The 27,946-nt window shown below is 37.4% G+C and overlaps 1 protein-coding gene across 6 annotated transcripts in view; it reads left to right on the forward strand.

Moving 5' to 3' along the window:
* PAN3 (poly(A) specific ribonuclease subunit PAN3) overlaps nt 1-27,946 on the forward strand; it is an 82,858-nt gene that overhangs the window by 2,903 nt on the left and 52,009 nt on the right. For 5 of the 6 annotated variants that reach the window (XM_057410381.1, XM_057410380.1, XM_057410379.1 and 2 more), the window contains exons 2-6: nt 3,131-3,271; nt 9,987-10,108; nt 19,858-19,924; nt 21,610-21,680; nt 24,061-24,123. In XM_057410381.1, the coding sequence (XP_057266364.1) occupies nt 3,131-3,271; nt 9,987-10,108; nt 19,858-19,924; nt 21,610-21,680; nt 24,061-24,123 (464 nt within the window). The remainder of the gene's footprint in view (nt 1-3,130; nt 3,272-9,986; nt 10,109-19,857; nt 19,925-21,609; nt 21,681-24,060; nt 24,124-27,946) is intronic. The other variant, XM_057410378.1, reaches the window with a different exon arrangement.

A 27,946-nucleotide genomic window follows, 5' to 3' on the forward strand; every position in this document is an offset into this window, starting at 1 on the left:
GAGTACAGGATTATTAATTTACTTATGGGTTTTTCTGTGGTAATCACAATGGCTCCCCAAATACCCACTTATTTTCACGACATGAGTGATAGGAATGTTGAGTGATGAGGAGAAGGCGACCCGTGAAAATACAAAAAATACTCTGCTGTGGAAGTATTTCAATATGAGGGTATGAAGTGGAATGAGCAGGGCACATCCTCAGAGCTAACTAGGAGAAATTTCTTGCATGACATGTGGTTAAACTATTCTGTGCCATAGATGTTTTGGATACTAACATCTGACAGGGATTCTGAAAGTGATCAGATATTCTTGGAAGAATACTCTGCTTGAGATTATTAAATGTGAAAAAATCATCTCTGAATTGGACTCTTCTTCCTACACATGGCTGAGTGCCTGCTAGGAAATCCTGCTTTATCCTTGCCTCACGGTTATGCTTTTGTGGATGTATCTGCTGCTGTCCTGTGTCAGAGATGAGGTAGTGGGCTAATGTTGCTTTGGCCTGACTGTGGGTTTTCATGTTCTTGGGGAACGAGACTGACCATAGTGATGAGCTCTGTTTGCTCTCAGAAAAGAGTATTGCTGCCCGCCACCCCCAAATTACTTGACATGTGGAGCTGATGTGTTCGAAGTGCCATTCCTACTTCTTCCTCTAGAGCTGTGAGCGCTCAGCCTTCTGTGTGGCTCACCTTCCATGTGTAAGCTGCCAAAATCTGCCCTGCACATCCCACGTGTCACCCTAGTAAGCAGTAGTGTCAGTGGTGCTGGATCAGAAGGCTGTAGGAGCAGAGGTGGGGAAATGACTGATGCTTGGTATTTAGGGGAAAATACATGATTGATTAATAGGATTGTAAGAAACAGCCCAGGGAAGAGTTGGTAGGGGGCATAGTTACATGAAAAATTTCTCTTCTGATATCTGCTGTCTGTTCTCTCTGGCACTTTCCAACTTCTGTAAGAAGCAAAGCAGCAGCCTGCTTTGCTGCACACTCGTTCCGATAACACTATCCCTTCATGCTGCATGAGTGAGATTCTAGAGGAAAAGCTCATTGTGGTATTGAAATGTATCATGTCTGTACACAGGTTGGACAGGTTAAAGTTGCACAGGCAACTGCAATTGTATTTGCTAGCCTTCAGGTAGTTTTAACAGGTGCAGTATTGTTTTGAGCATAGACCTCCTATGTAAATAGATAGGAGCTGAAGTATGTCTCTAAACATTTGTGAACTTCCACCCTGCTTTTTGCCATAGAACATACGGTACGTAGTGCTCACTCCTCTTGCCTTTGTTTCATGTATATGTGATCAAAACACCAGAGGCGCTGAGCTAAGGAGCTCCCGGTGCTCTCCAGCTCCGGACCGCAGAGGCAGCATCTGTGGGTGGGCGCCGCTACTGGCGGCGGAGCTGGCCACTGCTGCGGTGCTGCTGCCCGAGATCCCCATCACAGAGCTTAGCTCTCACCCTTTCCTGAGAGATGTTTTCATCTGGTTCTCTGCCAGAAAGCCTTCTTTGGAGTCCTCCTAAGAAATCCGTAGTCAAAATATTTCTGTAAGGTGCCTGCAGTATTTCCCTGAGTGGCCTTGCTGTGGAGTTCTCTGCAGATACTGGGAAAGCCTGTCTGTGAACAGACTTTATTGCCAGCCTGTCAGAAGGTGGAAAGGTCTTGGGTTCTGTTGAGTTAGTCCAATAAAAGCATGATGTTTTTGCAGCCCACCATCCATGTGTCATGTGGCTGGTTATAGCACGAGTGGATAGTGGCCACCGCTGTAGGAGCTCTCTGTGTGCAATTGCTTGGTGGTTAGCTTAAGTGAGCATTACAGTATAGGTTTTGTGAAATCCATAAATGCACTAGGTTTGGAGTGGAAAGACTTTTGCATATTTCCTGCTTTTTGAAAGTGTTTTAAGTCTTTACCAGTCCATTCTTTTGTAAACAAAATGAAGCAGTGGATATAGAAAAAATGAAAAGATAAGCTATTCAGCAAAACAGGTACTAAAGATAATCTGTTTGATCTGTTGGATTACACTTCTTAATGCAATGTAACAATGGTTAGGATTATTCTAAATACGAATTTTTCTTATCTTTGGTAACATTTTAGTATTTACAACTTGAAATACTTGGACAGTTATCTCAAACTTTTAAATATAAGTATAGTTGTGGTATGTCACATACTGGTCACTTTTCTCTGGGTTTGTTTCTTCTTCACTTGTAAGCAGAACATAGGTACTATAGTAAAAGTGTGTGGTTGAGAATTCTTTTTCCAGACTTGTTTGTACTTTTTGCAATTGATGCTGTATTAGTTGCTGTATGCCTCAGTTTTCTTTTTAGAGAGATGTTTCCCCTTCCAATTTTCCTGATACCTTTTCCAGGAGTTGATAGATGATACAATTTCATCTTGTTTTCCTCTGAATATTTTTAAGAAATGGGGAGACAATTCTGAGAATTGAAGAGACGTTTGGGACATTTGAAGACAGAGACAACTGAGAGTTGAAGAGTAAAAACAATAATCAGTTAGAGATGCATGGGAGAAAATGAAAATTACTGATTTTTGTCTTGTATGTCAGCTTCCAGGAATTCAGAAATAATAGACCTGTTTTTTCTTTTTCCTTTTACGTGTTTCATGTGGAAATGAGACTAGGAGGAAAATTATTAGGGGGAACTAAGGAAAAAGAAAGGTGGGAAGGGAAAAAATCTCAGTCTGCGAAGTGATATGGGATTTTGAGGGGCAGTATTAGCATATAAAACTTTTTTGTAGAAATTCACTATTAATTGGCTTTGAAACTGATTGCATCTGTTTAAATACTTTGTGGGTTTTCCTCATTGTATTGGAAATCATTTAAAGTCCAAATATTCTGCAGGAATTACAGATTCCTGAGGAGAACTGTGATTATTTGTTTCTGGTAGTACCCACCCTGTGTTGGGTATTGAAGAATGTAAAGAAAGCACTATTACTGTTGTAACTGTTTTTCTGCTTCAAAAGTAAAGATGAAAAGGAGTATGTGGGGGGATAGTTATATTGTGTGAGCAAGCGCTGTATTTTGTATCTTAATAATTTGAGGTTTTGTTAATGTGTTTTTAAGATACAGAGCATCCCCATTTAGTTTATATCTAGCAGATATTAGATAACTGATTTTTTGTAGGTATCACTGTAGGAGGGGGCCTTCAGGAAGGATTTGAATGCCCAGAAAATAGTGACGTTGGGGACCAGCTCAGAAAGAGTTCCATCTGTAAGGAACCACCTAGAAGCAAATTTAGACTGCTGCGGGAAAAGTGGACAAATGGTAAGTGAGGGTTTGGTGATAAACACAGGTAGAAGCACTTTTCTAGAACCTTCAAAGTAGAAAAACAATCTTGGTGCTGAAGCAGCTGATGAAAAGGGGGTCAGTGGAGGGATTTATATAGTGAGCTGATGTTTTCCTCATCTTTTACTTTCTAATAAAGATGCATTACACCACCAGTAAATAGTGTGGTGAATCAATGTGTATTGGAGATGAGTTGGAGTATATCATGCTCTGTATGCGTGTGCATGTGTGTGTTTGTTCCATGAATCTTCCAGGAGTTAAAAAAAATTCTGATTATATGATTGTTTTGTCTGGCTTCCGAGATACTTTGTGCTTAGAACTTATTTGTACTTTTTTATTTTGCTTCCTTAACAGCCTTTTACTCTTGACAACCAAAAACCAAAAAACAACCAACTTGAGAATAGAGATTTAGAAACAAAGTACAGATATATAAAAGTGAGAGTAGGGACATGCATTGTGCAAGCTCTCGTCAGGTTGGTTATCTGTTCTGCAATTCCTGTAGTCTGTGGGTAGACTCCCTCAACTTCAGTTGCTCTAATGCAGATGTAGCTGGCAAGAAGACCTTTTCCTTTATACATTCTCCTCTGCTGGTGTGAAAAATGTCCTAACATTCTGTTCAGGTCATCTACACACATTTCATACAACTATTTATATATAAAAAAAGTTTTAGAAGGCTATTAAAAACCAAAGCTTAAGCATGTATGTTTTGAGAATTTTGATGCAGTTTATTGAATAATTCAGTGCAATATGATAGGAATTGTGAAGGCTTTTGGAGATGGTTTGCTTGGAAAGCTATGATATTAAGTAATTGCATTACTTTGAGTTGCTGTTTCTGATAGCAGAGTAGCTCTGACTTTTGAAAAAGTACGAGTTTTCGTTTGTGTTATCACTGGGCTTTTGGACTTGGTCCATGAGGAGTCCTGCTGCTCAGGACTCTGCACTGAGAGTTTTACAGAGCAAAAGGATGGCACGTATTGGTGTGGTTTTTTGAAATTCTTTATCAGATGCTTCTATGATATGTGAGATAAATTAAAAAAAAACACCAACAAACCCAAACTAAAAGAGCTCAGTCATTTACTATTACAGTGAAGATTGCTGTTTTCATTTGCTTGCCCATGAATATCTCCTCGCCTAGTGGGAGTGTTTGTAAATAAAGCAGTGTTTCCCAAACTGTTTTTGCTTCCTGTCTGCCTTTCAGCCAACTTGGTTCATTTGTGCTGCCTGCCCTCATATTGCACTTTCCGTCACAGCACACTAACCCAGGCACATGCTTTTACTTTTGCCTCTCGTGCCTGGGGGTGTTGTTCACTTTCTTTGTTGTCTCTATTTCACTGATTCTCAAGCCTGTTTTTCAAAAACACTGCATTAAATGAGAGAGACAGAAAAACACCAGAGAGTCCACTTTTCCTAACAAGTTGCAACAGTAGCAGCACTGTAGTGAAAGTAACCTATGTATAGTGCTTATGAACTGTTACAAAAGTGTACAAGCACCTTATTATTTCCTGATACAAAGATGCCAGTACAAAACAAAGTAGGACAAGCATAACCTCTTCCGACACCTCTGTGCTTCTAGGAGACTAAAAGGACACAAATCTTAAATGACTTGTCATAGGTAGGCTTTGTATAAAACTTTTATTGTTCTTATCTCAATACTAGGATAGAAATCTCTGTAAAATTCTACTGGAGATATGGCACTGTGGTTTTTACTGCTTTATATCTAGCTGAGATAACACCTTGTCCTTTGTATGCACATGGTATGCAGTGAACCTATGATCCAGTTGTGCTGAGGTGAAAAGTGCCTGCTCTGTTGCGGTTCTGGGAGTTTAAATAAAGACTACCTGTCTACATAAGCTTTTTTTTTTTTTTCCCAGCATAAAAATAATTATAACACAGTTTGGTTTTGCTTCTTTTTTTTTTTTTAAACAGTGATAGTAGCAAAATAAATAATTTCAATCCATGTTCTAGTATCTTGCTAGAAGTCTTTAAATTGTTGTTTTGAAAAATATGTCAACAAAAATCTGTTGTGATCTTGCTTTAGTCCATTAACTTTTGGAGCAATATATCACATTCCTGTAACCCTTTTTTATATTAAGAACAGTTTTCAAGATGGTCAGTGCTGATACTAAGTTCATAAAAGCAGCAGCATAGGATATTACAGTATTTGTTTGCTGGTTAGTATAACATTAGAATGAAAATATCAGAAGTGCCATCTTTTCAGATAGTGTTTGTGTTAGTATTCAGATAGTGCTAGTATTAGACAGTATGAGCAATAAACTAAAACCATACCAAACCCACAGATCTTGTTGAAGCATGTGTGTTGAGTTCATCACAGTAGTACTCAGACACTTAAGTTGTGATGAGATCCTTTGTTTCTGAAAAGTGTCATTGTAATAAGTAAGGCAAAAATAACTACTTGGGTTGTTTGTTTTTTGTGTTTTTTTTTTTTCTCCTCTTTGGTGCCTGCATCTGATGGGAAGCCTACTTTCTGCTAAAATTCTGTGGGAGAAGAATTATATAAGAAGATATTTATTTTTAATTGCAGTTGTCACATTAAGCTGCAGTGTTACTCACCAAGCAAAATATTATTAGGTAATATGTGTATAAAAAGTAGAAAAGTCTTCTGAATTTCTCAAGATGCTATTTTTTCTTTCTTTACAGAATTGCCAGGATGTAGCTTCTGGCATTAATGTTGATGGAATTGAGAAGTTTCTTCTTGTTTTCACATATGTGCTTACATAACATGTTAGCATTTTTTTCCTTGCTGAATTCCTAGTTGTTCCCTTTCATATCTATCTTTTCTCAGACCTGCCTCGTCAACCTTCCTTCTTTAAAGAATTTGTTGCTTGTCTTTGGAAGAGTCTGTTGAAAATATATGCAATTTCAATGCATGGATAGTAGTTACACAACAGAAAGGCATGTGTTTTTTTGACAACAAATAACGGATTCAAGACTTTCCTATATCGTTTAAGCTTACTTTCCTGAAGTTGCAATCAATGCTTTAGGAGAGAAAAGGCATAAACCTCAGAAGTTTTGTCATTCTAATAATGCTGTGTGCAGAGCACTCGACAGTGTGTGCTCTCAGTTGTTACACAGGAAAGATCTTGATAGACAAGTTGAATGCAGGGTCTGGTGTAAATTATTAAACATATGAGAATAAAAACTTTCTAAGGACTAAGATTTTCTTTCCAGTTTAGATTTCTTTTAATACCACATTGCCCATGTGGTATGCAGTGTGCCGACTTCTGAAGACCTTCTCCTATGGTTTGCTTATGATAAATCACTTTTTTTTCATGCTCTGAACTACCATGGTCTTCAAGAAACAAGTGAGAATTCATGATTTGCGAAGTGTTTGGCAGAAGGATGATAAAAGCCTTCTACTTCTCATGGAGAAGGCCAGGTGCCAAATACAGTAAAACTGCCTTTGCTGTTTAGGTATTTGCTGAGCTTTCATCACTGTAACAGGTGAATGTCCCGTCTTCAAACAGAAATGGAGTATGTAGTGAATATTCTTCTTGATTCTATAGGCAATGAGGGAATTACTTTTTTTTTCCCATTGTACCTATGTAAGCTGCATCTTTTTTTGTTAGTCTTAATTTTATTGCTTGTTATATAGGGAAGTTAGTTTAAGGAAGCTGGTGTTGAGTTTTCTTCTGAAGACAACAGTTATACTTAGCACTTCTAGAGCATTCTAATTTTAGTAGGAGCTACTGCCAAGAAAACTACCCTCTGCTCCACTGAGCTTACTTCATTCTGATGGTTTTCTTTTGAATTTAGTTCCTGTGGAAAATATTTTCTTGTCATCTTGGTCCCTTCACTAGATGTGTGTTTCTGGACAACAGAATGCCTTATAGTTGAAATTGCTGTGGTACCCATAGAATTGAGTGGTATGAAGGTGGCTTAGTACTGGAGTACAGAATTTGTAGTAATGGCATAAGAAGGCTGATTGGTATGGCCAAACCATTGCAGTTCAGTAGAAAGATAGTCTTCATAAAGCTAGATAAAGGTAAATATTCTGGAGAAGCTTCTGTTACCTGGAGTGCTCAGTTGAATATCAGTGTGCCAATAGAAAGCCTAAATTGTAGCTTTGAGCATCTTTAAGTGGTTTGGCTAGGCTGCATAGCACATACCAGCAGCAGAAAGGCTGCTGGCCCTGGTAGTGCTTCAGCCAGACTAGGAGAAGAGCATCTGGTGCTGTATTTGTGCTCCAACAAGGTTACCAGCACCAGTGCTTTGTTTGAATAATGGGTGATTGCAGCTGTGCCACTGTCTGGAGTTACTGGAGGTCAGCTCTGGGTTTCTTCACACTGAGGGAGCTCTTCACATACCTTGCTGCTGAATGTCGCAAAGCTTGCAACCTTTTGCTTGCCTATTTCCAGTGGAGAACTCAAGGTGGGTTCTAACGTTGACTCTAGTATATTGAGGAGCAGTGGAAGAAGCAGAAAGACTGTTCAACAGAGGCTGAAGGATTTGTAAAGCTGATGGTGCAATCTGATGGAGTTGCTTGCTAGTTTGTTAAAAATTGGATAGAATATGGACTTTCTGACAGAAGTATAACGTGAAATAGTAGATATACTGCTGAAATTACAGAGTGTACCTTGAAATGACAGTGTTCCAGGAACTCAAACAGTTTTGGTCTTTTACAGTAAAGAGGTAGCATTAAAAACTGCATCAGTTTTTGATACTGGCTGAAATGCAGGCAGAGAAAACTATATTGGAAATGTATTTTTAAAATAAACCCAGAGTTTGAACCCTGAATAATTCGTGGACAAACTGGACTGAAATTATTTGTAATTAAACACTGATTAGCTATATTTTCATATTCTTTTATGATGGAGTCCTGGTATTTTTCATGATGACAGAAAACAATTATGTTAAAATGCTAACCTTCACAGTGTGAATTAGGGACTGACTGTAGCAGGTAGGATGAGACAGTAATTGGGGCTATTGAAGACATTAAATTTTCCCTGATACAGTAGTTCAAACTTAAAATACTTTTCTTAGGCCTTTGAATGTAAGTTTCCCAAATGAAGGCAAAGTGGGACAGACATTTAAAAGACATTAAAAGCTTTTCCTAGGGCTGTAGCAAGAGGATTTCTGAAGTTTGTGTGGCTGTTCCTTTGAAATTATGAAGAACAATCTTGGGCATGGAGAGTAGAGCTTTATTTGCCTATTCTCTTAGCTAACTTAAATATGTTGCAATTCATTAGTAATTAGGATATTTAAGGTTTCTTAGGTGCCTCCCTCAAATGTGCAGAGTAGACAAGTAATGTTCTAGATCTGCCAGCAATACTTCAAGAATCTTTTTTGCTTGCAAAACTGGTATGTATTGCCACTGAGGTATTCAATTTATTTGATCTCTCTGACATACAGCTCTTCATTTGGGGTGCTGTAGGTGTTACCCCTAGTTGTCTAGCTCATCCAGCTCCAGTCTGGGGGAGTGCAGCTGGGCAGCGTTGCCATCTGTCTGTAGTAAGGGTGTTGTTTGTCATTCTCCTCTTCCAGCCCTTCCTGTTAGTTCATCTGGCTGTGCTTCTTTTTTTTTTCCTGTGCCTACATCATGGAAATAGCTCACCAGGTTATGCAGTCTCTTTTTGGAGGGAAAATTCCCATTCTGTTGAAATATGAGGGGTTTATAATCTGCATTCCTTTAGCTCTGCCACAAAGTTGCATTTTATTTCCTTTGAGGAGAAGCATCAGGAAGTTGCTTCCGGGTGTCATCGGCTGGCTGCGAGTCCTCCCAGAAGCTCAAGTCGGATGGTTTGGTACAGGAAGTTCTGAGTTGGATGTGTGCCTTCTTACCTTGGAGCTACTGATTACTCATGCCTTTTGGCTTGCAGTGGCCTGGCCATACTGATTAGTGTCTTTATAATTTGCTGTGGGTGTTTTTGTGGAAGCTTAATTTGAGTTTGTATACTGCTTGTAAACTTTTTTTTGTTATCAAGATAATGCCCACTCGAGTGCTTTGTGTTTATTATTACTGCTTCTTGTTCTCTGTAGTTTCATAGTATTGAAATCATTTATTTGCGGTTAAAGTACTGTACTTGTATGTCAAGAGTCTTATTTCAAGAGAGGGAATTAATTTCTTCTTACATCCTTCACACTTGCTTTCAGTCTAGAAGATATTTTTGGCCACATTTCATGAAATTGTTGTCACTTTTTGAAGTATGAGGTAATGAAAATAGTCTTATGTTCTTAAGGAAGTTTTGAAAATGTTTGTGTTTTGTGGGAAAGGGTTTGAGATTTTTTTTTAAATGTAAATTTTGTGTGTTACCCTTTAAAAGAACCAGTGCATCCAGTTTAAAACTCTACTTGGCAGATGTATTTCGAAGATGGGGTATGCAAGAATGCAGGTTTTGTTAGAATAAGTTTACTTTCTAGTTTCTTCTTTTCTTTATGGTATCATTACCTTTCTTGTTACTTGTGTTCAAACACATAATCTCTGTTAAAGCTTTTCACTTTTCTGCCTCTTTCTGAATTTGTGCTGTAATTTCATGCTGCGTATGCTGTCATTTAGCCACCTCTTTCATAAAATTTTTTTTTGTCGTTTTGCAGAGAGAGATAGGCTTGAAATACAGTATCACCAGCCTTTTCCTTTTCTACCCTCCTGCCAGAAGAATTATGTAAGAGGTATTAGCAAATAAACCCATGGTAAGCTAATGGTTTTCTGAAATGGTTTTCTTTTTTTTTCTTTTAGTTCCTGGAATGGATGGCGGAGGGTTAGCTGATGCTAGTCTCACAGATTCCTACTTTAGCACCAGCTTCATTGGCGTTAATGGATTTGGAGGTCCTGCTGAAACAAAGTACCCCATGATGCAGGTAATAGCACTGAGTTGTATGCGGTTTCATTAATTCTGGCTGGTGTTACTCTGGGAAGGGAAAACTGTTCAAGAAGCAGAAAAAATAGGGCCTTATGGAATGTGTCATAGGATATACAGAGTATATACTCACTTTAATCTTGCAGGTGGAAATGCAAGAATATCATTGCTTTAAAATTAGTCTTTTTGTTGGCACTTATCTGAGCTGTTGTACTGGATTTTGGCAAATATATTAACTCTGTTCCTAGATTTCTTTTTAGGCTTATAGCTTATTTTGATAGCCGTTTAGTAAATGTTTCAAAAATCTGATTTTTATATATTTCAAAGAGCAAAAGTCACTGAAGCAGAATGTGAACTGTCAAACCTGTAAATTACTAGACAAAAGCTTCAGAATTTGTAAACTTAGTGTCTGGGGGTATTCCATTATGTTTAAGTCTTCTGACATGTTTTCTTGTATTTATAATTTTCTGTAGATGTTGACATAGGAACTCCCATGAGGTGGAATTTATTGTGTAGGTAGTATTATGCAAAATTTTCAGCAAAAGGCTGTTATTTCAAACCCAAATGACTGTCTATTGAGTTAACACATGAAGTCCTAGAACACCACCCTCAAACTGTTAAGCTTTTGAAAAGCTGAAAAGATGGTCTCTCCCTGTACTCAAAGGTTCAACAAACCAGTTTCTGGTAAATGAAAGAGAGCAGAAGTCAAACAGTTCACACTAAGTCCTGACAACAGCTCTTTTTCATATCAAGGAAACTCTCCTTATGAGTTTACTTTGATCTCAGTTCTGCCTGTATTAGGGATTGAAGAATAACTCAGCAAAAGGTGAAATAATTAGGTGTATTTCCTTTTTCCCTTCTTTTTTCTTTTTTTTTTCCCCCTGCATGTTTTCAAGAATGCTGGATTTTCTTGTTCAGCAGAATTGCAAAACTGTGGAAATGTTTGTTACTGACAGTGCTGCATGATTTAAACAGAAAAATTTTAACCTCTGATTCCAGAATGTACTATTGAAGCTGGAAGTTACAAATTCTGGTATCACTGAGATCATATAATTTTAACCTTTTTAGTGCTAAGTCATCATGTTTTGTATCCTTAAACTGTATTCTACAAAAGCACTGGTGACTTTCTAAACACGGATTTTTAATTATAACTATTTATTCTAGAAAGGCAATAAGGCATACATCTAACATGAACCCTCATAGGATTTTAAATGCTTTGCTAATGCCTGTGAGGTTACAGTCAAGGCATTGTGGTTTCTCTTTGATAAAAGAGAAGAAATTGATGTGTCTCTTACCCATTGGAGGCTAAAGAAAATTACTTCTGAAGGAGGATTTCATTAGAGTTGAGAAATGCTTACTGGCATTAAACTACAGTTTAAAAAGCTTTCTTATAGTGATTTTTACACCCCCCCCCCCCCTTTGAGTCATGTAATTTAAGTTCTTGCTTGCATATTTAAAGCTGGTAACGCTGTCTATTTTGATTGTATCAGCTTCTCAATTAAGTACATACTGATAAAGTTTAGCCACTCAGAATGTGGTTTTCCATGTCACTCAGCCCTTTGGAGAGCAAGGTGTGGGAAAAATCCTAGTGCATTTTACTTTAAATAATACTGATGCTTTATGGTTTGGAACAGAGACTTTGAATCTCATAGGCTGGTGGTTGTGTCAAGGGTGAACCTTTTCCTCTCTAAAGATTTTGTTACTTTATTAAACCTTAGCAAAACTGATTTATATAGACCCACTGGAGACTTCTTAGATGTTAGACAGTTTCCAAAAGATACAGCCTGCATTGGAATGTTCCATCTTGAGTTTACTCTTGCTGTTACAGCTGTGGCCTAATCTAGGCCTTATCTGAACTCCAAGCAGGAATGCTGGTCTACTTTGTTTCCCTCTTTCTTTTTCTTCCACTTCACACTGAAGCAGCATGAAGGTGGATCTGTATTTAATGACAGCTGGATCCATGTTAATTGGAGCAGAGGGGTGTGTAAGGAAAGAGACGCTGATGCTGTAGGCTTAGAGAAACTGAGCTGAGAACAGGATTAAGGAACTAGGAAAGACTGAGGGATGGGATTGAAGCTTAGAGATGTTGGTGGGATACTCACAGAATGAGGACCAGAATTGCACAAGTGAAATACAGAGAAACTGGCTCAAAGAAATGAGTCGGCATAATGCAAAGCTGGGGTAAAGTAGGGTGGAGAGAACAAATCCATGTGCTCGTTTCTCTCCATTTCCTTGAATCAAACTAAAGATACCAAAAATTTAGAGTTCTGCCATTTATGAAACATCAGAAGGTGTCTGTAAAATATGTCAATAGCTCTCAGGTTTTGCAGATGGAAACATTAATTCCATCTGTGAGTTACTCAGCCATCTCTGGTGGATCTGTGCAGTTCGCAAATAGATGCATCAGTGATGCAATATGAGGAAATTTTTTCAGCTTTTTTTTTTAAACCGGGAAATTGCACACATGTGCAAATGAACATGCTGCTAGAAAACTGCTAGTAAGATATAGTTGTATGTTAAGAAATGTTAAGTTTAGGTTGTCAGTGCAGCCTTGAGGTTATATACTGAGATATATTTCTCATAATTTTTTTTTCAGTGGGAAAATTGTAAGTGGGACTTACTCAGGACACAAGATGTGTGGTGCATGTGTAATGAGCACCCATTTGATAGTTAAGTGTTCATCTTGCAGTTCCATGCCTTACTCCTGCATGCTGTTCACATCCTTCTTACAAAGACTGTTAGTTGGCAGTGTGCTTTCCTGTGCAGGTTATGATTATTGCATTCAACTTTACGGGATGCTTTGCTTATGAAAGAAGGAAACAGTCTGCATTTTATAGAGGCCTGGCAAGAAAAAGGATGGCAACTAAACAAACAAACAAACCCAAAAAACCCAACAGTGCTGGCAGACTAGAGACTCCAAACTAACCTGTACAGCTGGAAGGTGAGGAATGGCATTAATTACCACCTGTAGACAGCTTGGTTCAAGTTGCTTAACTGGCCTCAATCTAGCAAAGATAGAAATAGTTGGTCTCTTCTGGGTAACGTTCTTTTTCTTTTACCATGAGATAATCTTTCTGCAGTCCGTGTTTTATTCACTAGATACTTTCCAGCATAATCATCAGGGATTCAATAGATGAGGTTTTTTGACTATTCCTAATTAATCTCCAGAACATTTGTGATGTGCAGCACATAAACCTGAAGCTTATTGAAAACACTATGTGATTTTTATATATATTTGGGTTATCATAGCACATACGTAATGGAGCCAAAATGCCTGAAGCAATGCTACATACAAATTTCGCAATCCTTATGTTTTTGTGTGCAATGAAAATCTGTTACGGTGTTAAGTAAACAGCAAAAGAAAGGGAAGTAAAAATGGGTTGTATAATCATGAATCGGGGAGGGGATGTGCCTCTTTAATCATAAATAATGTAGGTGGTTAGTGGCCAACATTTCTGGAGAATGGATATTTCTGACTTCTGACTGAGATTTCATTTGTATGTGTTGAAGAATGTTTTGAGATCTAGAATATCTCATTGGGGTAGATTAGTGGTGAAGATGCAATTATGGCAATGCTCAGTTTGTAGTGGAAAAAAGAGTAAAAATCCTTGGTAGAATTAGGAAAAGGATTTTTGATGTGGCCATGGTTTTATTTATTTTTCTTCTTTTCTGAAAAATAGCTTTGCCTCATCATTCCGCTCTTTTTACCTCAAGGGTCTTTGCTGTTAGCCAACCTTCCATTCCCCCCTGTTGGCGTCTTCTGTTTTTACTATTTCCTATTGATTAATAGTCTCCTGTCCTCAGTGGTTTGCATTGTCCTGTAATACAGTTTTGCTTCATGTCTTTTCTTTCCTGAATCTGCATGTGCTTTCATATGCTACATTAGCAGTATTGGCTTCCAGCTTATCAAAGTGAATTTTCTGTTTTCACCTCTCTAACTAATAACAGAGCAGGCCTGCACAACACATCGCCCACAGGCTGCATGCTGTCCTCGAAGCTGTTCTTTCTCTTTTTTGGTGTAGCAGCAGCTGCCAAGAGACAGTCAGAGGTGTGGTTCAAGAAGCAGCTCGTTGATTTTGGCTTTCCCAACAATCAGGAGGCAGGAGCTGGCTGGCTGGGATGCCTCTGATGCTTGGCTGTTTGCTCAGCTGCTCTGCGTGTGCCTCTTGGCTGGCTGGTGTCTGGCATTAGTGCTGCCCCTTGCCTGACTTGTGGCTTGATCAAATATACAGGTGGTGCAGGAATGACCAGGAATATTATGTTGGGATCTTAAAAGGATATTATGGCAGGATGAGGCAGAGTAGTATCTTGATGTTAATAACTTCTAATGTCATACTGGACCTGAACAATTTCGCTGTAAGAGTATAAACCAATAGAAGGTGTCTTCATGCGTATCGCTTCACAAAGATCTTTGATTTCCTTGTTTTCATGAGATGAAATTTATAATTACACGGCTTCCATTGGACTGCAGGTAATGTAGAAAGTAAGAATCACAACTTTTCAATTAGTCACCCTAATAAAATAAAAAAGGGGTAACAATCATCAGTGTTAGAGCTGGCAAGGCCAAGCAATAGAGAATTGGTCTTGCTTGCTTTTGCCATTCTGATGTTGGTATACTAAGTGTTCTTGAAAGCCTGAGAAGTAAAGACCATGCTCACTTCAAAGCCTTGCAGCTGAATAAACACAAAGACCTTTGTTCCCATTGCTGCCTCTGCCAAGAGTTGAGTAATAAAACTCTCCTTATAGCACAGAAGCTTGTAAATGTCTTCAGTTTTTAACTGTTGAGAACTGAGTGGAACTACAGACATGCTATATTAAATACAAAATTATGCAGTTGTTTACATAATGCTTTCTAAAGAAATCCAGTTGCTTTAGCTCAAACATTTCTGAGTGGGACATGCAATAGATGATGCCAAATACATTAGCTGTCAAAGGCAAGTTTTGGATTGCTTAGAAAGAAAATCACAAGGTAGGTCACAGAATCTGACAAACAATGATTTGTTTGGTTGTGACAATCTTATTCTTTTGCAGGATAACTTCTTTTATGGTCCAACTAATATTATTCTAAAAATTACAAAGAAGTATTTTGAAATATAGTTCCAGTATTAAGATGAAGAGGACATACTACAAAATTTTTTGATATATAGCACAGGAATATCTCTTTACACCTACCTGAAAGGAGGCTGTAGTGAGGTGGGGGTCAGTCTCTTCTTCCAAGTATCAAGCAATAGGACAAGAGTTAACAGCCTCAAGCTGCTCCAGGGAAGGCTTAGACTGGATATTAGGAAAAATTTCTTCACAGAGGGTGATCGGGTATTGGAGCAGACTTCCCACAGAAGTGGTGGAATTGCCATCCCTGTAGATGAGGCCCTCAGTGACATGGTTTAGTGATGGACTTGGCAGTCCTGGGGTGGTGGTTGGAACTGATGATCTTAAAGATCTCTTCCAACCTAGTTGATTCTGTGATTCTAAGGAAGGTGCTAATTTTCTCTGTGTTAGGCCAGAGACTATGGAGGCAGAGGGAGCAAATACTATCTCTTAAGCATCTTAGGGAGAAGAAATGGTGGAGATGAAATCAAAATCCCTCACTTAAGTCTTGTAACATAAGATATGTAAAACTGTAATTGTGTGCAGCAAGGCTTTATTCATACTCTATCTTGATGAGAATTTCCTAAGTATGTATTTTAGTGGAGGGATATAAAAGCTAAGCAAACTTCTTGTAAGTGCAGCTATAATTTGTGTTTTGCTACTGAACGTTGAAGGGTGGAGGCAAGGTGGTGTGTACCTTTAGAAGGTGGGAGTAACATTTTGTAACACTTCTCTTCCTAGCATACTACACCAAGGAAGTATTGAAGTGGGGGTGGGTGGTGTGCTGGGCTGCATTAGGTAAAATACTGCTAGCAGGTCTAGGGAAGTAATCCACCTCTCCTCTGCTCAGCGCTGGTGAAGTCACACCTGGGTTTCTGGGCTTCTCAGTACATGAGAGACATGGACACACTAGAGAGAGTGCAGTGAGGGGCCTTGAAGATGGTGAAGGGGACTGGAGCATCTCATCTGTGCGGAAAGGTTGAGAGAGCTGGGAGTGCTCAGCCTGGAGAATAGAAGGCCTGGGGGAATCTATATCCATGTATACAAATACCTGAATGGAGGGTATAAAACAGCAGATTAATTGTTAAATAATTAATTGCTTAATTGCTTGGATATCCAGGAATTAACACAGTGTTCTGGAAAACTTTGTTTCTCAATTTCTCTGTGAAATTAAAGACCCTGTATTTTGTTAACTGGCGTAACAGAATGTTCAGCACTAGAAGAACTTTAAGTTGAAACCTCAGGTTAAATCCTTGGACAGGGATGAATGTGACAGTTTTGTTCTGTAGTAGATTGCTTTGAGATGTGAACAGAAACAGCTTTTAATTCATTTAAAGGGAGAGGGACAGGATGTATGCCAGTCAGTCTAGTTGAATTTTAACTAGTGCTTAAAGAACCTCAATAAATCCTGTCAAGAGGCAGGCAAAGAAAAGCGGTTTATGTGGAACTGAGTGACATTGGTGTGGTGCTTAGTTATGACAAAGTTGACTTTTTACGTTAACTTCTGTATGGTGAAAGTCATGATGTCCTGAAGTCTGAAGCTCGTTTGTGTGTGCTTGACTTGCCTGGCAGGCTTAGTAGATTTTTTCTTCTGTTAATGGTTCCTTTTACCTTTCTGAACCTTTCATCCTTTGGGCTTGCGGTTCTTGTGATTGTAGTCATCTTGAAATTGAATTTGTGTGAAAAATAATTCAACACCATTAGAAGAGATTGAGAGGTGTTATTTAAGATCAAAACTGCCTTCTGGAAAACACAAATAACAAGTAGCACTTGGGTTTTCTTCTTTCTTTCAAGACATTTCAGCCTTTGTAGGAATCAAATACAGGAATAACCTTCGTAAAGACTAAATGCTTTTGGGTGTGGTAGAAATTTTAATATTAAAACAGTTTAAAAATACTTTGCTGATTACATGCAGGTCTTCTATGAATAATGTTAAGCTAAGAAGCTTCTGCATGTGTAATAGAAATGAGCAAACTGAAAAATTCATGAGTGGTGAAGTGGAGGTTTTTTAACCTCATTCAAGGTACAATTTACAAGCAGTTGTTAAAGCAAGAGCTGCCCAAGAGAGAGGCTTTGTTTTTCCACAGTGCTGATTCATATAAAAATACATTTGCACCGTGAACAAGGCTTGACTTTGTAGAAGCACAGTAGATGTTCATAGAGTTTGTTTGCACTGTGCTTTCAGAACCCTGAACAATGTGTTCTGTTGCAATCTGTCTTGCATGCACAGCGTGTTTTTAGTGATCGTATCAGCACAGATTTTCATTATTGCAGTCACCTATTCACGTTACAAGTCTGAGTGTTTAACTCCTGTACTTAAAGAGATAGAGTACTGGTATAAACTTAGAGTTCTAAGTAAGCTTAAAGTTCTAAGTTTAAGTCATATGCTTACCATCTTTGATGCCAGTCCAGATCTCAGTATCATCCCTGTTCTGGCAGGCCATTACCTTTTGCACGAAGGTGGTTATGATAATATGAGTGTTATAAATAGGCATGAATAAATAGATGTTCTAATCTACACCAGGACAAATTTTGTGTGAATCTGAAAGGTTCCGTTTAGGAGTTTTCTTCCTAAAGCACTTTCTTTCATCCACACTTTAGGATCAGTGTGGATGTATCAAATGCCAAGAAAAGATGCATAATAGGGATGCTTATCAAATATTTGTGGAAAAACTATGTGACTTCTTTCCATTGCTTGGTCAGCAATGAGAATATAATGTATGGAGAGTTGAGCTACCATACTCCTGAGATTAGTTATTTTGATATACTCTTACTCTTTTGATGATGGTGAACAGTAGGATGAGCATCCCTTATCTTGGGCAAGATTGCTAACTTAGCATGTTTCCTAAAGTGTTACTTTATTTTGTAGAAATAAGTAAACTTTGTTTCACTAGAGGCATCCCTCTTGTGTAAAGAATTGTTGGTCACTAACCTTTCAGTGAGGGTTATGTTGTGTTGATTGAATGTATTTAGGAACACGAAATATGTGGCATCAAAATAAGAGGAGCATATAGCAAACAACTTTCTTCATCTAAGACTTGAAAAAGCTAAGGTTTGCATAGTATTTACATGTGTACACATAGTATATATACTGTCCTAGGACATCTGCATGTGCTACAGTTCTGCTTCTTATAGTACTATATACTTGTATAGTTGTATCAGAGAAGCCTGAATGGTTGCAGAAAGTTTGCTGTATAAATGAAGCACAGATAATGGAAGTAATAACTGAGTGAATAAAGCACTGTGAGGGATTGAGCCTCTTGAGAAGGTAACAACATAAAACTATCTGCATAAGAACTGCTTTATACAGTCTATTTTCTCTTTTAGATACAAGTATTGAAAGCTGCAACTTCTGGTGAAGTTAATAGTAGCAGGAGAACTGCAAACATTGAGAAATTTGAATTGCGATAAGTTTATTCTACCATATTTTATAACACTCTAGCTTCTCTTGGTTCTCCTCTGTTCCAAACAAATTTGCTCCAGAATATTGATATTTTTGATCAAGAATTAGATGGAATGACATTGAAGTATAATGTAGCAAGGTTCTTGCCCTCTGACACCAGTGTTGAGGTTGGTCATGGAAAAATGTAAGCATAAAGAGCAACTCCAGTGACAAATTTTGAGGCTTAGTCTGTGTCTAGACTACTAAATTAAGCATGCCTGAACACTTTCCTTGGTGTTTAGGGCCAGCTGGCATAAAATGGCCTGTTTGTCCTGGTGTACGCTCACCCGATAAAGCAGAGGCTGCATGCAAACTGTGTATTTGAAGGGATCTCAAACCTTTTCACTGCTGAATAGTGCCTGGAAATTGGCTAGGAGAGTCCTGGTTGATGTGGGCCAAAAGCATGCCCAGGAATATTTTAACAAATTACTAGTTGTCTCTCTCAATAATGGAGAATGCTTCCTGACCTTGCCTTGCTTTTCTTCTTACACTTTTTCTTCCTGTGGGAGACTGGACAAAGAAAATAAGGAACTAGGAGTAAGAAGGGACCTTCTTAGATTTTGTCTATCAAAGCAGTAGTTTAGGGCAGCACTGACACACTTAGTCCAGTTTATTGCTAGCCCATATCTCTAGAGGAATGCAGGAGAGGCAGATGGAGTCTAGGAGGAGTGTTGAGAGGGCTTCAGATGTCCTGCTGGATTGCAAGAGTCACATGGTTTTGCTGAAAGGTCTTAAAAGTTGGTGTTTTTTTTTCTCTTTCTTTATTTTTAAGAAGAACCTATCAAATGTTGTACTAATTTGAGTATTTTTGTTGGAAAAGTTTCGTGTTGTGTTGGTAGTGTATAATAAAGGGAGGAGTTGTTTCAGGAGTACAGTGTGAAAGAATGTTTAAAGAAGATAAGTAATTGGCTTGTCTAATGTTTTGACAACGTACAGAAAGAGAACCATAGGTTTGTTAGACCCTCCCAAGTTAGAAGGAATTTGTGAAGGTAGTGTTTTAATATAGTCATTTTTGGTTTGCATTGCTCTCATGTAAAATGCTTTAGTAAATGTTCTTGTCAACTACAAATAATTTTCTGTTTAGAATATTTACTAAATGGGGAATGAGCACAGGTTTCATAGTCTGTTCTTAAAACTTTCTAAATGTCACCCCAAATGCCATCTCTTAGTCTTTTGTAGCTGTATTTTACATGTACACACTTTCATCTCCTGTTTTGCAGAGGATGACAAATAGCAGCAGCTCCCCTAGCCTTCTCAATGACAGTGCCAAGCAGTATGCAGGCCATGGTAAGTACTTTTTAATGTAATACATATAAAACTATGTTTGGAAATTTAAACTCACTTTTGCAAAACTAAGACTTAAGGGAATTTTTTCCTTCTGATTTGGTTCAAGGTGCAGAAGAACTTCATTTTTTTTAACAATAATGTATTGTGTGATTACTTTTAATACAAAGCTAAGTGCTACTAAACTCAATTTTTCAGCCTTCTCTTTGGTCCAGTGGGGAAAAACTAAAAAAAAGTCATTTTTGGTCTTGTCACTTCAAGTGAATTGCTAGTTTGGACATCTGTTGTGAAACACTGATAGCGTAAGCCATTTTTGTTGCTCTGCAATAGTATGACTTTTTATTGTGCTTTTCAAGTAGGTGTGTGGAATGAATGTATAGGTTTTTATTCTTAAATTTAAGGTGTATAGATTTTGTGAAATGTGTCACGTAAATGATGATTTTCAATAGCTTTTTGTTTTGTCCTTTAAGCAGTACTTTACCTGTTACAATTTTTTTTCCTACTATAGGAAACATGGTTTTGAACCGTACAAAATGTCTCAATATTGCAGACCTGCATACTCACTAAATTATTGTGGAGGGTGTATTGAACTTCTGTAAGGAACTTTTCAGAATTCCTGCAGATTTTCCTCTGTGGCTGTTAAACTAAGTTCTTTATAGAAGAGGGTACTACTCCCTTATGGCAAGGACAAACATTTAAAATGTATTTCTGCTCTGAAAATTGCTGCGTAAATGATGTTCTAGAACTTCATTTGCATGTCTGACCCCGCAGCTAGTCTACTTTCTAGGGTTATAATTTTTTAAGCATGATAGTAATTACTATGAAATTAACTTCCTTGAAAGTTGATTTTTTTTTTTTTTTTTTACTTATTTTCTCTTCCTCCTGGTCTGTTTCCAGTAGGTTTTGTGATTAATTCTGCTTCCTTTGTCTCACTGAACAATCAGCTATTCAAGGCAGTGGAAGTCTCTAGTTTTAAATGCAGTCAGAGTTTGACTGTGACAGGTCAAATAGTGATGGTGATGCATGTGAAGGAGAGAAACCAGAATGACTTTTGGAAACCAGTTTAAATTCTGTTGTGTCTCAGGTCCTTTTTTTCCACCCCTGCCTCCTGCCCTGCCAAGCTATGCTTCACTTGTAGAATTACTTTTAAAGGAATGACACCAGTGTTTACAGATGGCAATCATCTGCTAATTTGACAGCTCTACCCATGCAGTTTGGAGTTTTAACTTGCATCTGTGATTGTTACTCACTTTTTTGTGCTTCAGCTCTGGAAAATACAAGTATTGACAAAGAAAAAAATCAATAAAAAGCTTCCAACAGAATGTAGACTTCTGCTACACTTAATTCTGATTTAAATTTGTGCAGAACAGTGACAGGATGAGTAAAATTCACATTATTTGTAAGGCCATGATATATGGAAGATGAGTAATTTTAGGTAACTGGAGATAAAGGCTTTGAAATATTAGATGGATATTAGTATCAGCAGCAAATAAACTAAATTCAGCTAATGAGCACCTTTTCTATTGAGCAGTTGCACAGAATCTAATAAATACCTTTTTTTTTTTTTAGCAGGGTGGTTGCTAAAGTTTTGTCTAAAGAATTTTTTTCAGACAGAAATATGTTAAAAATGTAAAATGTCTTTTTAATATTAGAGATGTCCAACATATTCTTTTACATTCTTTTTACAGATCCTCTAACTTCACCAAATTCATCCTTGTTTAATGACTTTGCTGCCCTCAGCGTGTCTCAAAGGAGGAAGGTAGGCAAGCAACCAACTCCTTAAGTCGTATATTTGTATGTGAGTTGACAGGGAAGAAGATCTGGAATAACTTGAAATGCTAGGTGAAATAAGGATCATTCTTCTAATGTTACTAGGTATATTTTAATATGTTGCTTCTGGTGTAAGTAAGATCTTACTGCTTCATTTTTGCCATACCAGATCAGACTGTTGCTGCTATTATGAAATATTCCAAGCGCTTGTAAGCAGAAGTTTATAAGGATGCTTTGAATAGGAAAATCAGGACATAGCCCATTGAATTTGAAAACAAATTATTTTTATTGTATTGACGCACAAGCACCTGCAGGCCTTCATGGCAACAAGTTCTGAATACATTAAGAATCACTCCCCTGTTTATATATGATGTGAAGGTAATTCTTGCAGTTGGAAATGTGTTTAGTTTGAAAGACACTCTGTGATATTACTGGGAAGCTAGGGTTTGGGGTTGTTTATTCCCATGAATCTCTACTGAGAAATCTTTCTTTTACTGAGGGTAAAGCATGTTTTTCTAGATGCTAAACAGCATCTTCAAACAACTTTGTCCTATGCCAACACAGCTTGTTGTGTTTTCCAGTTACACACTTATGAACACAGTGACTGGAATAAGGGCCAGAAGTTTGGTTACACCAGAATTTTGTAATTTTTTTGAACTATGGCTTATCAAAAAGACATTATCTTGTCTCAACCAGTTAACAAATTTTACTTTCACTTATGACTTCCATGTTTTACTACTTTTTTAGGTACATGATCCTGAGCTTTCCTTGATAATGTATTGTCTTGAAAGCAAGCTACATCAGCATGCTTGTGACTTTTCATAGAGCTTCATTTCTGTGTTGGCAATTGCGAGTTCTGTGTCATTCCTGCAGGTTGAGATTGATCTTAAAGATAATTACCATAGCTGACCCATCAGACTAATGTTTCTTAAAATGAAATGCTGTTGTAGAATGTTAATTTCCTAATATATGATGTAGCCAAACTATATGGGATCTCTGAATTGCCTTTTTCCTTAAGGCCAGTACAGTGCACTGGAAGTTGGATGTTAAAAAGAAATGTGTAGTTTATCCACTTACTGGGGATAGTAAGAAAGAAAATAAGCATACAATCATTTTTAGCAGTCTGCAAGAACTATGTGTGTATATATACAAACATATATGTATGTACATGTGTGTGTGTGCTTGGATATATAAACCATGTGCACCAGAGAAAATAAACTGTCATACAGAAGTATTACCAGAGTGACCACTGCTTCTAAAAGTTACTTCAGAGTTAATTAAACAGGTAAAAGTGAAAATAAATCATTTAATGTTTGAGTGTAAAGCTGAAATAACTCAAAACTCAAAAACTAATGTAGAGTCTTCTCTGACTTGGTCCCTTTTTCCCCAAGAAAAAAATCAGCAAAGTAAGACACTTGTTGCTAACATAGTATCAAGAGGAAGATTTATCTGTGAAACAGATTGATTTGGATTTTTTCCAATTACTACTTCAAACATAACTGGCATTAATTGAAAGAAGTTTTTTTTGCTTCACATGTTAACAACTTATTGTTTATTATGATTGCTTTTTTTGTGATATATGTTTGTATAGAAGGTTCTTAAATAATACTAGTAATGGGGAAGTTTTCATTGCCCAGGGAGGTTGTGAATGCTCCATCCCTGGCAGTGCTCAAGACCAGGTTGGACGAGGCCTTGGGTGATACGGTTTAGTGTGAGGTGTCCCTGCCCATGGCAGGGGGGTTGGAACTTGGTGATCTTAAGGTCCTTTCCAACCCTAACTATTCTATGATTCTATGATCTAATTTTACTTGACCTGTCTAAAATCCAGGCACCCAGGCTCCCTCTATAGTCAGCAGAGAGAGTTCATCAGCTTAAAGGAATATTTGGCTCACATTAAGAGAAGTATTACGGAAAAGACTAGATGTGACTGCTTTAAATGGTTAAAAATTGATGTCCAAACTTATGAGAAATTAGTCACACTTTTGTAACTGACTTTTACTACCAGATGTGGGTGTAGTTTCTTAATATTTTTAGCATTTTTCTAGTACAGTATTCAAGTTGCACTGACTTCCTCAAGCCACTAGATACTTGAGTGCCTGGTATTTAAAAACTCGTGTGATTTCCTTCCACCCCATTAACTGGGATTTCTGGAGGGCTTGAGTGTTGGGATCTGTCAGGCTAGTGCTTCATGCCTGCTGTAACACAAGATAGAGAAGTTCTAGAAGTGTGTGCTTCTATATGTTGACTCTAAAGGGAGCCTTGGTGATGAGCTCAAATGTAGGTGTTTAGGACATCTGCTATTTGAAAAGAAAACTTTCTATTTTCTTGTAAGGAGCCCGAGGCTGAGTTTTTGTTTTTTTCTGAACTAGCTGGCAAAACCAGCATTTCCTTCGTTTATCACTGACTTGGAGGACAGATACAATACAGTCCTGGTAAGTGAATAAAGAGTAATCACTTTCCTTTACAAATTAGAATTATGATATTTTAAATATTTAGAACTATGAAGTTATTTGCAACTATGTAAAAACTGTGTATTTGTGTAAAACTGGGAATAGTTTTTGTAAAAGCATGTAATATGTAGCTGGGTTAAGTTAGGAAGTTAAGTTTAGTACTCCTTATTGTCTCTGAATATTGCTGACCATGTTACCCTGGCGGCCTTTTAACAATGGGCAAGCCATATGGAGGTAAATATTTGATATCAATAAAATATGAAATGTAAGACTTGATGATTGTAATTCTGAATATCCTTTTTAATTGGACAGTGACTAGTTAAGTTGCTTTTGATAATTTCGATATTTAAAGACATTCTACTTTTTTTTTTAAAAAGCAAACATAGTCCTTGCATTTTTGTGAACATTCATGAGGTTCTCTGTTTAGAAATTATTAAACTGCATTTCAATTTTAGATTTCAGGAAAGCTAAGATTACTATTTAAAGACATTTTAATAGGATACTTAAAATGAAATCAAAGGAGCTAAGTATTTCTGTAGATGGAGCCTTGGTGGAGGTTCTGTCAACTGTAAAACCTTCTGGATTTACTGTCCGGTTGTTGTAACTCCACATGCAGTAAGACAAGCAACCTTAAAGTGAATTTCGTATAAGAGATTTTCAGGTAAGTATTAATCTACAATGCAAAAATAGGATTTGTGAAGCATGGAACAAAAGCTAGAGTTTAGTAATAGACTAACCCTCTTTCCTGAGAATAATGATGTCATGCTTACTTCATTTTTTCTTCAAATACATGTTATGCTTGTTAAAAATAGAGTGGCAATAGAGTGGGTGTTTTTCCTAAATTGGCTTTAGCCATTATCTTGAAAAATGCTTCTCTCTAAACCCAGAAATGATCAGGCTGGAAAACTCCTTGCATTCATTGTGGTGGTTCTGGTAAAAAGTTCATAAAAACATGTGCAACACAACTGATTGGTATCTGTTGCAAGGGAATGACAGCTTAATGCACTATAAAGAAAATATATGATGAAACCTTTGTTTAAATTTGTTCTGAGACTGTTGCCACCCATCCGGGCTAAAGGGTTCTCTATTTATCACTTGTCAGCCTTCCAAGATAGTGAAAAGCTTCTTCATTTTACTTTGGTTTTTTTTTTTTTCATACCTTCAATCCTCATAAAAACTGAGCTCTTCTGAAAAGTTCCTAACATTGGTTTATTTCCATTTCATTTTTTTAATTGTTCAGTCACACCTAGAGGAAGGCCATTAAGGTGAGAACTGCTGTTGGTCCACAGGCTGCAAGAAGTGAACCAACTGCTGTAGTGAGCAACTTCCAGTAAAATCTTAATGCACTTTTGTATGTATTCTGAAGACATTTTTTTAGTTGTTTGTTTTTTTGATTTGTTTTGGTGTGTGGGTTTTGTTTTTTTTTGTTTGGTTGTTTTTTTCTTTGTGACCTCATCCATTGGTTTTAGGTGAGTAAAGCCAGAACCAAAAGATTCTAGATTAGAGTGGGATGTATAGGATAGATTATTTTGACTGAAATTCATGCAGAAAATGGTGCTGCTCTTTAATGCTCTCTAAGGAGTTATAATTAAGTGAGATTGGACAGCAGACTTCTTTAATTCATATGCTTTGATTAGCAGTAATTTGCAGACACTCATTTTGAAACAAAAAGACTGCCTTTAAGCCTAGTCTGCATAAATTGAAGCTTTTTAATGAGTACAAAGAGAGTTTCCCATCTCATGTTAAAACAATAGAGCTAACTTCAGGTCCTGCGGAAACTAAATTCTTAAGACCTAAACTATAGCTAGTTTGAGTGTCCTGTCCTCCACCTAACTTTGTTACCTGTTGGAAAGCTGTATTTCTTTCCAGCTTACTGTCTCTAGCTCTATCTTGGCACCTTTTGATACCTCTGATATAGTTCAGTGGTGGTCATTGGAAAGCCATGTGTGCTCTCTTTGGTCTTTCTATGTTTACCTTTAATGAAAATATATCAATATAGTTGTTTCATGTTTCATAGCCTCCTGAATATAATCTCAGAAGTGTAAATCATGTTCTGAGTATTGAGGGATCATTACCAAGTGCCATGTCATGTCACTGTGTTGTAAACTTGTTGTTTACAACAAAAAAAGTTGTAAAATTGTGGCTGCACAGACTTTAAAAATGTATCTGGGCTAAATTTATATTTCAAACCCAAAATTTTCGTTCTGGGATTATACACCCCTGCTGCAATAATAAAACACTGCAGCTTGAAAGTGTTGCAAGAAAAAGTTGTTCCAGGAATATAGGAAGACAGACTATGCATCTAGAGAAAAAAAATGTTTGCAAGTAGTGTTACGTTTTCCTTGGTCTGAAATGTGTTTTAAGTATGACGTCATCTAATCTGTTTTACATTTTTCTTTGGAATGGTTGTTAGAATTAACCCTTGTTTTGTGCTCTTGCTGTTTTAGTAATTACTACATAGTATGATATATTTCATTTTTAAGTTTGACATGAGAAAATGTTGACTTCATTTTTACATATGGATTAGTGATGATTGTGTTATGTAAGAAATTAAATTATTAAAGCACTTCCTTTCAGCAATGTGCAACACTTGAATGTTGATGAGGAGTTGTCATGTTTTTGTTGCCTAATCCTGTTGTGTATGTGAAGGAAAAAGAGCAGAATAAGATGACTGCTTAGCACAGCAATTATCTTAGGATTGTATTTAAAAAGATCTTTGCTTGCTTTGGCTTTGTAGCTAAGCAGGGTATGTTATGACCTACAGACATCTAAAACTGTAAAGGCTGCCCTTAGTCCCCATTTTAAAGCATAACTTTTCAGTTAGACACATAGATTTTGTCAGGTCCAGGTTACAAGATGGGGCAGTTAACTACAAATGTAACTTTAATATGAAAGATGGTTTTTGCTTGTATTTACAAGCTTTATTTGATTCTTTCTGTGCCAAGGTGTATGGAGTCTTTCAGAGTGACTGAAAGAATTTTTTTTTTTAAGCTTGTGCAAACAATGTTGAAGATGCTGTACAGTTATTTAAAGCAGCTAGAAAATATACCATTTTTGAGAACTCATGTGCTTAGGTAAGACCAGAGTAAAAGTTGCATTGGTCTTTAGTCCTCTTTTACCTATGTCTGACAATGTAGTATTTATTTTTTATCTGTTTGTACACGCAGATACAGTAAACGCACTGTACAACAGATGAACTCTAGCTAACACTACTGTGATACCTTTTGGCTATGGTAATTTAAGGTAGTGCTGCTTAATTTAGCCTTAGATGGGGAAGGCTTAAGATCACTTCTGTTTGCTTCAGTAGTATATGCGCATAGACAACATTACCATAGCTCAGGTAAACCTTTTGTTGTTTAGAGTTATTCATGTAGGATAGCCTTGTAACATCTTGCATCAGGGCAACCCTGAACTAGAAGGAGGAAGGGTAACTTTGCCCACTGTCCACAAAACAGGAGGAACTAGGGGCAAAGATGCTGTTACAGCAAATAGTAGGGAGAAATAGACTTGCTAAACATGTTCCCAAACTTCTTATTGAATGAATGGGAAGCAAGTAATTAAGCTGACTTGAGGAATATTTCTGGTGTGGGCTAATTAAGTTACTCATCTGTAGTAGTGTTCTGATGTGAAGATGCTACTTGGGAAGGATCCTTCTGGTTTTAGAGTGAGTTTCTTTTGCTCAAGTGTAATGTTTCTTAGACTTTGGGGGTTTAATTTCCTAATATAACACCTTCCTCTAGTCATGCCAACCAGTAGCTTGTTGCCATTAACTGCTGGCAGAGGCTTGTTTCTACAGGGCAGGGGT

The sequence above is a fragment of the Pezoporus wallicus genome, unplaced genomic scaffold (genome assembly GCF_028554395.1).
Source record: "Pezoporus wallicus isolate ANWC-B61680 ecotype Strahan unplaced genomic scaffold, APGP_CSIRO_Pwel_v1 contig_1876, whole genome shotgun sequence".
Taxonomy (NCBI): domain Eukaryota; kingdom Metazoa; phylum Chordata; class Aves; order Psittaciformes; family Psittacidae; genus Pezoporus; species Pezoporus wallicus.